Source organism: Poromitra crassiceps, assembly GCF_964638095.1.
Source record: "Poromitra crassiceps genome assembly, chromosome: 6".
Classification (NCBI taxonomy): domain Eukaryota; kingdom Metazoa; phylum Chordata; class Actinopteri; order Beryciformes; family Melamphaidae; genus Poromitra; species Poromitra crassiceps.
The window spans coordinates 38,544,947-38,557,286 of NC_139627.1; the positions used below are offsets into that span (position 1 = coordinate 38,544,947).

Here is a 12,340-nt window from a genome sequence, read left to right on the forward strand (position 1 = left end):
ACAAAGTAACACATTTCATTTGCCCACTTACAGCACTCAAGAATGACCAAACATTCAAGCTTCTCTCCACAACCAAAACTGGACACTTGCTCACATCAACGGTCAATGCATCATCATTCAAAGTACTTGTGCAAACTTTAAATCAAATATAGGTGTGAAACAGGATTTATTAGCATTACATAGCCATTACATAGCCACAGAGCCATAAAGATAAACCAAGTGTCATTTGTTAAAAACAGTAGTTCAGATTAGAGTATTAGAAAAGTGATGATTGACACAAATTATTGCTAGAACAGTCAGGGGATTATAATGTAACTAGTAAGTACATTTAAAAGAAAGCTATTCTTACACGCAAGAATGACCGCTTTCTAAGAGGCATCCATAGCAATGTTTTGATAGCTTTCCACTAACAGCAATTGCTGGTGGCCTCTTTCAGTACTGTGATAAATCTGATCCTAAACACAGTAGCTGCACATTTAGTGGCATTGTAAGTATTCCTGATAAAGGAATGACAGAAAAATAGCAGCTCTCTAAATTTATATAGTTTTCACTAGAAGAGAACAATGTGATCAAATGAAATTGTTGAATCATAAATTATTTTCTCACCTCACACACATTGACTGCTATAGTTAAAGCCATTAAAATGGATGGAACTGTTAACATGGTAATCAAGAATGATTTAAGGTACAGATTCCACAATTGTTACCAATTATAAATAAGTAATGAAAAGAGAAATGTGATGATAGCTTCCTTGAATTCAGTTTGAAACATTCCTTAAACCACATTCAACACTGATCCAAGTTTTATTCTTAGGAAATTATCGCATGAGGTACTGATATTATTACACCAGAAATTATGGAAAAAGCAAAACGACCTCAAAAGTGCATGACATTAAGCATGGACTTAATTTAATTAATTTAAGAATGTACAATCATACAATGTGTGGAACAAGTAGTACTTAAAAAAACAACTTGTGCGTTGGTGATCACCATTCTTGAGTGTGTGTTGATTACAATTAAAAACGCCTAAGAAAACTTCAGGAAAACGTCACATTTCCAACACGGAAACAAGGCTTTCTGTGGTAAAATAATGGTTATGGCATGGATGGATGTTATGGAGACCGGTGGGATGTGGAGATGATGAGAGGGTGGGTTTGTGCCCACTAAGGGGAGGGGCTGGGGGGAAGGTCTCCCTTTCAGTCCACTACAGTGGAGGATTGGCAACACGAGCCGAACGCACTCAGGACTGTGCAGCCTCCTCCTTAGCCTTTTCCTTCTGCTCTTGCTTATGCCTATTGAGGGAAGAAGACAATTTGACATTGTTTATTACAAATAATTCCATATTTGCATTTCTATTTGCACAAATCCCTTATAGCCATAGACAAAAAAAAGCAGACAAAAAGATGTACAGAAATTGGGAAAATACTAACTCCCAAGGAATGACTGCTGCATCAAAAAAAAATTATACATAATGCTCTCAATTGATTGAAAAGCTTTTCCAAATTGAAAACCCTGATAGGAGTCTCCTCATTGAAACCAGGTTTACCATAGAAGTCTTTCCACAGACAAACTCCCATTTCCCATTGAGGTCTTTATTAGCTGCGAAGAGCAGCTCCATAAGTCACTCTGTAGGTTGGTTGGTCCACAAAAAGTTGACCACCCTTTAGGGCACAGTTTTCACCCAGAGGGTGAGGGGTGAGGGGTGAGGGGTGAGGTGTGTGTGTGTGTGTGTGTGTGTGTGTGTGTGTGTGTTCATGCCAATTGGCTGGGGGGCGGTGCGGGGCAACTTCCAAAATGCAGGATGGCAGGGGCAGAGGGCTGAAACTTAGCATGGAGGTCAAGTGTGTGTGAAGGTGTGTGTGTTGATGTGTGTGTTCATGCCCATTGACTAAAATGGGGGATCTCAAAATGCAGGGTGGCAGAGGGCTGAAACTTAGCATGGAGGTCAAGTGTGTGTGAAGGTGTGTGTTGTGTTCATGTTCATGTGTGTGAGTGTGAAGGTGTGTGTTGTGTTCATGTGTGTGTGTGTGTGTGTGTGTGTGAGAAGGTGTGTGTTGTGTTCATGCCCATTGACTAAAATGGGGGATCTCAAAATGCAGGGGGGCACAGTAGGGTGGGCTGCCCCTGCCATCCTGCATTTTGGAAATTTGCACATGTGGTTGCAGCTATTGCAAGGTGGCGCTTGTTAGTCTTTCAGTTGCCTTTCCTCTTTATGACAGTTTCTTGTCAGAGGCATTGACCATTTTAGGCAATGGCTAAAAAAGTCTGACATTGGAAACTAAGCACACATTGGAAACTAAGCACACATGAACTGTATGTCATGTTTACCATGACTTTTAGCTTATCAGCTGCAATGCACTTTGTTAAACACAGGGATGCAAACTCACCATAGTGCAAAAGGTGACAGATACCAAGGCAGACAAAAAACCCTCAAAATCATTCAATTATGTGCCCTATTTGGGGATCAAAAAGGTGACTGTCACCTAAAGGTGAATAGTTTGCATCCCTGTAAACAATAACTTGTTGCCGATGTTTTCTTACTGCACGACAATTAAAATACTAATGGAGATGATAACAGAGGGTAATCACTCGGGACAAGCTACTGATTGGTTGGTTGTGGGTAAGCACTCTTTGATCCGAGTTCAGCGCACACACCTCCAAATCCTGTAGAGCTGGGAGCTTCCTGCTCCACCAACGAAGAAGTTGACGCAAAACAGGTTCCAGTTCTTTGGGATAATGACCAAAGAATACCTGGACCAAATCAGTCCTGGTGGAGAAGGAAAACAGCAAGAGTGAAGGTTAAGCATGTCAAAGAGAGATAAACTGAACAGAGTCTGGCAGAATAGCGACAGATAAGATTTATTTACACAAAATATTGCATCAACAGAGAACAGACGCATCAGACAACCTTTGCCACAGATTGATGATGTCAGACACTGAACTGATAAGCTTCAACAATTCTGGAAATGTACGTCAAGAATTCAAGACTCAACAGATCCACTTGCCAAACCACATAATGTTCAACTCTTTGGATCAGTAGGTTGCCAAATACAGCTCCGACCTACACTAATGTCAAACTAGTTCATTGAGAGCGAATCATCCGCAAATTATGTTTTTTGAGCTGTCACATGGTTATTTGGCTTCTAAAAACTCTCGTAACGGACAAGCCCGTCTTTTATTGTCACACGAACACCACAATACATGCATGCGGCCACAACACACTCATGCTGACGGTGGCCGGTGAAAAGTGTCCTCTGCATTTAACCCATCCAGGCATGTCCTTTCCTCCGAGGGGCAGGCCAGGAGCAGTGGTCGCTTTCTCGTACAGCGCCCGGGGACCAACTTCGGATGTTGTCGTCACTGGTCGGATGACCATGTCTGCATGTTTTTAATGGGGGGGGTTATATACGGACGAACCCCCTGGGGGGAGCACGGGGAGAACATGCAAACTCCACACAGAGAGAAAGGCCCTTTCGACGAGATAACCCACCTGGGCAGTAGGCACTGAAGATATGGGGGGAACACAACCATAGCGCCCACAGTGTCCCAGGCGAGAATCGAACTCAGGACCTTCTAACTGTGAGGCGACAGCGCTACCGACTGCGCCACCGTACCCCTTCTATATATATTGTTTGAAAGTTGCTGTTGCGCTGCTCTAGTGTATATGGGCTGAAACTTTAAACCGTGTTGCACTTCTGGCCGCACCTCAAATGAGTGATGCAGGTATTTCACCTGTGGCAGTTTCAAATGCTTTGCCATCAGAAAATTGCTACCTGCTCAGTGCCCTCAAGTAGAGCCGGGTGATCCATTACCACAGCCAGCCAGCCAGCCAGCCACGCACGCGCACACACACACACACACACACACACACACACACACACACACACACACACACACACACACACACACACACACACACACACACACACACACAGGCGCACACACATACCTCGATTCACGTTTTTACCTCTTTCAACAACAAAGAGACTGGCTAAAAACAGTGTGTTTACAGACTTTAAAATGATCAAATTAAATACTTTTCAATATTCCTGGCGAGGATAATTATGTGCAATGTGTGTGACTCCCTCTTCCACTTCACACTACTCAACTTCCCCTGCTGCTTCAATTTACTAAGACTGTTCCTTTCAAGTTCTAGTTCCTTGCAAAATAATTGTTAAAACATGCAACGTTATCATAATTTTCAAATTTTTTAATCATCAAAGTCAATCAGTTCAAGTCACGGTCTTTCCATAATATGTTGGCTACTTGTTGATATTAGAACAATATTGTGGCTCTAAAATAAGGTTTTTACGGAGATGCGAGCAACCGTCATGGGCATGGCGGCGACTGTTTCCAGTATTTCCGCTCTGGACCAAACAAAGAGTTGAACAAAGAGAGAACAGACAAACCGAGAACAGCGCTGCAGTCACAGTCATTGTGCTGCACATTCAAGTTCTTTGGTGCAATTGATGTGGTACATGTACGTTTTCATAGAACATCAATGATTGTATGGGTATGAAAAACTGACTGGAGGGGGGCTTTAAGGAGTCACAGTAAACAGGGTAAAAGTGATTGTCACGCTTCTGCCTGAATTAAAAAATATATATATTTCCTTTGGATTATTAGTATTTTTCTTTTCTCATGAGAAAATTAATTTCCTTCAAGCAAACCGCCCCTTCTGGGGTCTGGGCTCAAAAAAGGGTTGTTCAGCTTTTATGTTTCCACCTTTGAACATCTCTCTTTCAGTTAAGGAGGAAGATTTTATAATGGTGAAACTGCTCTCGGCTTGAAACAAATATTTGGAAAAACTAGCAGATCATGTAAAATGTCAGCGTCTATATTCTTTTCTTCAAACTCAATTTTCCCCCTTTCAATTTAGATAAGGAAGTAGGTAACATAATTTCATGCCCAGTAAATACGCAAATTCCAAAACCAAATACGGCTGGCAATTGTGGGTTCATTGTTCTGGTTCAAATCAAATTGTCCTGATTTATTAGTTACAACTTTAAAGCCAGTGACCATGTAATGTTCAAACTGGTCTGTTTTAAACGTCAATAAATGCACATTTCAATTTGAGACTTTATGCCCTCACGGCTCAACTGGCAAACTTTCCATTGATGTAAATTCACTGAGTGAACTCAAAATGAGCTGCACTTACCTGTGGCTGTCAGCACTGCAGACTGGGAGGTACTGAGTTTATCTGCTGGTCGAGTCATATCAGCCAGTCCAGCACAAACCAGACCCTGTTGTGGTGATAAACCAGATTACCTTCACTCCATCAAATCTGGTGTGGATTATCTATCATAATCATCAACAAATTGATTTGAACTGACTAATAATTACACATTGGTGACATATGGTGGTGGTATATCTGTCTACACTACAGTATGTAAATATAACTGGTACTATTTGGACAGTGTGGAATCGCCTTACCCATTTAAACACTGGGGCCCAGAAGAAAACCGTTTTTGGACCTAGAATTAAAGAAAATGGGGAAACAGTATATTAGGTCATTAGTATTTTATATGTATATGGTTTCATTTCACCCAGGTTTTCTCCGCCCAATTCTCCTGCAAGGCTCTCTTAATGGGTGAAAAGATTAGAAGAGAGGCAAGCCTGAGTATCTGGTTCATAGATTAGATACATCCTCTGATGCAAAAAAAGTTGTGTTTCATATTTATGAGCTGCATTAGCTTCGTATCCAACATTTTGGTTCCGAGGCTCAGGTTCGCTAGCCTGGTAAACCATCCTGATCACGTGAGCTCACATTCTGTTTTGTTCTGATACGTAGAGTGACACAGAATGTGAGATCAGGTTATCAGGATTGTTTTAACCATGCTACAGGTCTGCTCCTCGGCCCACTGCAGAATCACTCCCACTACCAGCAGGTGTTGCAGTTCAAGAATAGCTCTTATTTGGATATTTATATCAGGACAGAGGGGCAGTTGCAGTATATTTACAACTATATTGTTTGGATGAGCTGAGCCGTTAACAATGATTAACAATGAGTTAACAATGATGCTAGTTGTTGAATTCAGGTTTTATAGCTGGGGGGGGGGGGGGGGGGTGAGGACCTGCAGGCTAATGAATGCACTGAAAACACGGGTTTCCAAAAAACTCAGACGTCATGTCCCTTCAAATGCACACACAGGTGTTCTGTATATGTGTGTGTGTGTGTGTGTGTGTGTGTGTGTGTGTGTGTGTGTGTGTGTGTGTGTGTGTGTGTGTGTGTGTGTGTGTGTGTGTGTGTGTGTGTGTTGGAGGTACATGTGACATCAAACACACACACACAAATATGAGTAACGGGGCAGGTCTGGTATATCCACTTTAGTCTCCTCCCTCTCAAACACTGCTATAGACGAAAAAGAAGGAAATAGAGCAAAATAAGGAGGTCGGTCTCTCAGCCAATCACCTTTTAAAGAGTTAGCTTTTGGCAGTGGCACCATGCCTCCCTACTGGTCAGAAAGTTGTCCTTGACAACCTGAGTTCTATATCACATTACCCTTGCACAGACACAACAAAAAACAGGTTGCCGCCAACAACCTTTAATCTTACACCGTCTAGTCAAGTTAATATATCTCACAATGGATGTGTGTCTAATGTCTACTAGCTCTTATCAGGACAAGCTTAGCCTGTGTGATCTCAGGAGATTAGGGTCTCCAAGTGCATTTGCCTTGGCCGAAAACGAGACTATTAAAGCACCAATGCCAAGACAAGATGCTGTTTTATCACCTAAAATAAAATAAAATAAAATGCGTTATGACGTGAAGACGAGATCGGTGCATCATACGTGTACATAATGTACAAAAGTGTACTGTAAACAGAGCCTCCATCATCCAAAAAACAAACCTCCGTGCATCAGAGGCTCATCTTGCTAATCAAGAGATTGTCTGATTGTCACTGTAACATGAACTTACCTGCTGGGTGGTTGTATATAGGTCTCAACTTCGCGGGCAGGATATGCTCGATTCTACCCAAAATCCTATGGTAGGACGCTCTTAACGCAGCCATGATTGTGGGTATTCAAACAGCAATGCTAGCTGCTAACGTTAACGTACAGTACAGTAAAGCGGGAATTGGAGCTAAATCGCTAACTAGCTAGTCAGCCTTTCTAAAAAGCACCAAATAAACAGCCGTTTCGCGTGTTGCCTGCGTCTCGTTGCGATGTCAGGATGTTGTCGTACTATCCGACCTTCCTCGGCAGCGCTGTAGCCATGCTAGTGCTAGCCGTCAGTGGTCTCCTGCCCTCACGCTGCAACCTACCGAATGAGGGGGGCGGTGCCACAAGCGTTCCCTGTTCCCATTGGTCCGCTGGACCAGCTGCCCGCAGATTATTGGTTTAGATAGGCTCGTAACATTTCAAGCCCGGGGTGTCCCCGCTGGGCGGAGAGAAACAACGTAATCTTTCTCTCTTGATGCAGTCATATGGAAACTATAAACACCACGGAAAAGAACTCCGACACACACACACACACGCGCACACGCGCACACGCGCACACGCGCACACGCACACACACACACACACACACACACACACACACACACACACACACACACACACACACACACACACACACACAATCCCAAAAAAAAGTGTATGTATTTTTCCTTAAATGACCCATGCTGATAGTTCGTGTCAATTTGATAGCCTACTACTAGGCTACTCACTATGAATTGTTAATCTTAAATATTTGTACCAGCATAAAATGTTGGCAAACTCTATGTTGTAGGCTACAAATAAGGAGAGTAAACTGAGTTTTGACAGGTTTTCTATTAACTTAATTTTGGACAAATGTTGATCCAGATCTAGACTTTTTGATGAGTGGTGTCAAGCTGTCTAGATAAGAAATACAGGGTGTGGACAAAATAAATTCAAAATTATCGGAATACCACAGCCCAAAATTATCCAGAGCACAGTTGAAACCCAATCATTACAAACCGTATAGAGCTTCTTAATATGATAGGACAGATTTGGGCAACTAAGCAAGATAGTCCACTAGCTAGCTAACCAAATAGCCCTTTCCAGAGTGGCAGGGACACTTGTTTCCAGTGAAGCATGAAAATGGTGATGTCAAAGGGTTTTGTCAAGCACAGCACATCTGAGCTAAAAGCAATCAACTTCTTAGTTCTGGATAGAAAGCAAGCAATGACATGCAGCAGCCAAAACTCAACTCAGTGGAGTGGGCAGATTCGAAGACCAGGCAGGTAAACTGGAGGAGAAACATAACCAACAACAACATACTCCACAACAGTTTTGATTCCCCCTGTAGGCTACAGCCAAGGTTGCAAATAAACCACTGCCAGTGGCCCACTGGTGATGTTATTGACCTCTGAAGGGGCCTTCTGCATGCAGGGAGGTCAGAGTGCAGAGCAGAAGTACTGCAGCTGGAGGGAGCCACTGATTTGCTCGAGGACAGATCCAACACTTGAACCTTAACCACAGCAGGCTCCCCTAATGTGTGTGAGGGACCAGTAATAAATAAAATATAGTACAGTTAGTAGGCTACTAATAAAATACCAGCACACAAAAAAGTATTTTTGAAGGTTTAATACCTGTAGTCTGGGTAGGGCAGCAGCACAGCACAAACAGTTTCGGCACACAGGCCTTCCACAGTTTTTTGTGTGCTGGCGTTTCCTGCTGTGACTTGATATTGTTTGTGCCCTGCACCGAAGTTATATATATATTTTTTGGAGTGTGCTCACTGTTCACTTTTTCCCTTTTACTAATAAAATACAGCATAATAAAAAAGTAACAATACAAAAAGTAACAATAGCCTACAGTCTCATCTTCCTCTTGTATCTGTGTGTGTGAATGTGTGTGTGTGTGTGTGTGTGTGTGTGTGTGTGTGTGTGTGTGTGTGTGTGTGTGTGTGTGTGTGTGTGTGTGTGTGTGTGTGTGTGTGTGTGTACTGTATTGTATGTGTCTGCCTGTGCCTTTTTAACATTAATTAAATGTAAAGAAAGAAAGAAAGAAAGAAAGAAAGAAAGAAAGAAAGAAAGAAAGAAAGAAACAAACAAACAAACAAACAAACAAACAAACAAACAAACGGTTTTTTCCATGTAGTAAACAATTAAATAATAATAATGAAAATTGCAAATAGCTTTTGTCTGGATTTCTCTTCTGAAAAGTCTCTGGTAATTGCTCCACCCCGGCAGCTTCTCGGCTTCTTAGAGCGAGCGCACCTGACATCTGCCAAAATGCGTTCATCGCGTTGTTTGTGGTTATTGGGGTTCGGGAGAGGTAGCTCATTATTATGTATTGGCTACAGCCGGACTGCTGTCTGCTAGAGCCAAGCAAAGCAAGCTAGGCTGACGAGGCAGAGAGACAACAACAGCGGGGGAAGATACAGCCTGTTGTTAACGCAGACTGAGGAACTGGGGAGGTTTTCACAACAGCGATGCTAATGTCGCATATCGTAGCTAGCTAGCGCTGCCCCGACACACAGGGCTGGAACTGATCTCGATGGCAGAACCAAAACGACGATAAAGACGACATCCAGAAGAAATGGTTAGCTTACAATTTCAATGTTATTATTAAAAAGCTACGCTCGGTCACAATGTCCTGCTCTGGCAACCTAGTCTGGGATGTAAATAAACGCTCAATTGGATACAACGATCCTAATAACATCAGGACCAACTACTTGGGTAAGAACAAAACCAGCCACTTGTAAGCTAGCTGCGTGAAGTCAGACATGCTCCAGAACGCAAACACAAACATTCATTTGCCATTGCATTGGTTAACCTGAGCTAACCCAGCTAACTTAACGTTACAGGCTTGGTATGTGGTGGTGGACAGAAGCAAAGATGATTTTGGTCCATAGCTGTTCACTAGTTATATAGCATGCTGTTACAGTTGATAATCGTGTTGCAAGTTTAGCAGCTATTCCGTTGTAATAACAACAATCAATGTCATTCATGAATAATAATGTTTTGGGGTTATTTTTTAATTTCTTTGATCTGTGAGAGACAACCCAACGACTCTGTTACAATTAGTTAAACTTTCTCTTCCAGAGCTGCGTTAGATACTGGGATGGGATGATTATTTGATCATAATCCTCGAAGCTGCTGGAATTTATAGTTGCAGAGCAAAATCGCATTCATCTCCATTCTCCACATTCAAAGCGTCCATAGGTTTGCACAGAAATTGCAGCATTGCCTGTCAATATAGATGGTCACTTGACAGATGCACAGCTTGTGTTATGAGTGCGCAGGCAGAGGTAACATTAGCTGCGCCATGTGGTTTGAAATGATTTACAATCCCCTTTCTTTCCATTCAAGTTTCCTATCCTCTTTTCTTGATTTAGAAAGATAAAATGGGACAAGTTAATACAACTCACTAGTCTTGTGTATTCCTATGACGTTATACTGCTGATAATCAATGAGATCTGGCTTTTTGTCAGCACTTCTTCAGGTCAGAAATAAGCCTGTCATCATTTCTCTTTCCTTTGTGCTACAGTGTTGTGATGCTAGTCTAGTCTGTTCCTGTTTATTTTGAGAGAGCACCAAACGGCTGCAGTGTAAACTGAGGACAGCACTGACTGCAGCCATACAACTAGACAGAAAGGTTTCTTGTAATGTGGCTTAGAGGTGGGGCAGGTGCCACACAGGGATTTGACTAGTGCTGTATTTAGCTTGACTGGGATGTGGTTAGAGCTGTCATTGTCTTTGGGGCAGGGGAGCCACACAGTGATCTGTGGGTCAGATCCGGTATAGGATATATTTAGCTCGAAGGAGGGTGGGGGCATCAAGCAGGGGTCTATGGTAAATCCCAGCCAAGACCCCAAAGACACTTCAAGGGGAGCTGAATGAGCATTTCTTTATATTGTCCCTCTGGAGACCAAAGCAAATGTGAGGAAGATACAAAGCAAAGCAAATGTATATATCGTCTAGTAGGGATTCCCCTGACCTTTACAGAGGTTAATATTGTCATTGGGCTGGATTTTGCATGGTAATGCAGGTAGACTTTAATACCACACAGGAGCCAAAATGAGCAATACTAAGATGGTTATCACATAATATAACCTCCTGTGTTAGCAACTGGCACAACATGCTTCTATTAGGGAAGACGGCATCAATCATAAATGCAAAGGAAAGATGCAAAATAATTAGATTTTGCGTGACAAATTACTAGCAGCTTTTGATATGCAGGGATGAAATTTACTCTGCAGCAGTCGGTGATTATCTTTTGATTTTGTTCTTTAGATATCACAGTTAGATATAAGGCATACAATTTTGTGAAGTTATCAACAGGAATCAGTTTCTTGCAGCCTTATTTTGGATGCATTGTTCCAGCACTGATACAGCGATAAACTGAGATAGTCTGGTCAAGCGAGACTATCCATTACTGACAAAGAAGTGCTCTTGTGTTGGCCTGCATTTTTGGCTATCAGCTGTATGCATGTTTTATTATTTAAATGCCACAGCCGTGTGAAACACTTCAGTGCCATCTAGGTGATTGTGATTTGCTTTCCAGGACAGTTGAGTTGAGTATTTGGTAGTCTGTAGGGATGTGCGTTCGTTGACCATTTCAATCTGTTTCTTCTATATCATTGAACTGCAAAATTAGGAGTGAATGACGAATAAGGGAAAAATTCATCCTGACCACACTGTTTAAATAACAGCTGTTGTACCTTGCATGTATGGGTTGTTTGGTGGTGTATTTTTCTTATTCCTATATGCAAGGTAGATTCGAGTGTCAGTGCATCTGATCAGAATCAAAGAGATCAAGAACTACTTTCAAGACTCACCATTTTCCACCGACTTCCAACAATCATTCATGGAAAATACATCAAACATGAGGCAGAGATGCCAATTTAGGGTGGGGGAAAAAATCGATTCACCTAAGTATCGCGATTTTTAATGTCACGATTTTTTGGATCGATCTTTTATTCCAGAATCGATAATCGCAAAAAAAAATTTTTTTTTTTTTTTTTTTTTTTTTGGGTGCTTGCAGTCAGGCCACTCACTGAACAGCAGGCCAGGCGCCGCCTACTGGTTTACTAGTGGTTTTATTACTTTATTAGTTAGTCTGAAGTAATAATTCGGCCCATATCGGCCTGGCCTGCTTGGTATCTAATGCCCGGCCTGAATTATGATCCCAGTCCGCCCCTATTTTTAACTATATCGCCCAGCGCTACTCATGATATATAATATACAGTCTCTAGTGTATGATTCAACTTTTCCCATGTTCTAATCTAGTGTAAAAAAGCAAACAAACTGAAAAAATAAAAGAAAAAAATAAACAAAAATCGCAATAAATCGTAATATCGAATCGCAATAATCGTAGAATCGCAATACTTAAGAATCGCAATATAAATCGAATCGGCACCCAAGAATCGTGA

The 12,340-nt window shown here is 41.9% G+C and overlaps 2 protein-coding genes across 5 annotated transcripts in view; one reads left to right on the plus strand and one right to left on the minus strand.

Moving 5' to 3' along the window:
• Nucleotides 1-156: 156 nt before the first annotated feature.
• On the minus strand, nt 157-7,239 carry mpc2b (mitochondrial pyruvate carrier 2b). Its single transcript, XM_083638662.1, has 5 exons — nt 6,917-7,239; nt 5,433-5,473; nt 5,158-5,242; nt 2,655-2,766; nt 157-1,291 (listed from the first exon to the last, which is right to left on the minus strand). The coding sequence occupies exons 1-5, from the start codon at nt 7,008-7,010 to the stop codon at nt 1,240-1,242; spliced, it is 384 nt and encodes a 127-aa protein (XP_083494788.1). The 5' UTR covers nt 7,011-7,239; the 3' UTR covers nt 157-1,239.
• A 1,990-nt stretch (nt 7,240-9,229) lies between these two features.
• The window catches only part of dcaf6 (ddb1 and cul4 associated factor 6), a 41,660-nt gene continuing 38,549 nt past the window's right edge, over nt 9,230-12,340 (plus strand). For all 4 annotated transcript variants that reach the window (XM_083639025.1, XM_083639027.1, XM_083639026.1 and 1 more), the window contains exon 1: nt 9,230-9,644. In XM_083639025.1, coding sequence (XP_083495151.1) covers nt 9,557-9,644 — 88 coding nt within the window. In that variant the 5' untranslated portion in view covers nt 9,230-9,556. The remainder of the gene's footprint in view (nt 9,645-12,340) is intronic.

Excerpts from the sequence above, each read along its gene's own strand:
- mpc2b (XM_083638662.1), bottom strand. The coding sequence starts at position 7,010 with ATGGCTGCGTTAAGAGCGTCCTACCATAGGATTTTGGGTAGAATCGAG. Across the intron at positions 5,243-5,432 it reads GGGCCCCAGTGTTTAAATGG|GGTCTGGTTTGTGCTGGACT; the intron begins GTAAGGCGATTC and ends TCACCACAACAG. Across the intron at positions 2,767-5,157 it reads TGCAGTGCTGACAGCCACAG|GACTGATTTGGTCCAGGTAT; the intron begins GTAAGTGCAGCT and ends CTTCTCCACCAG.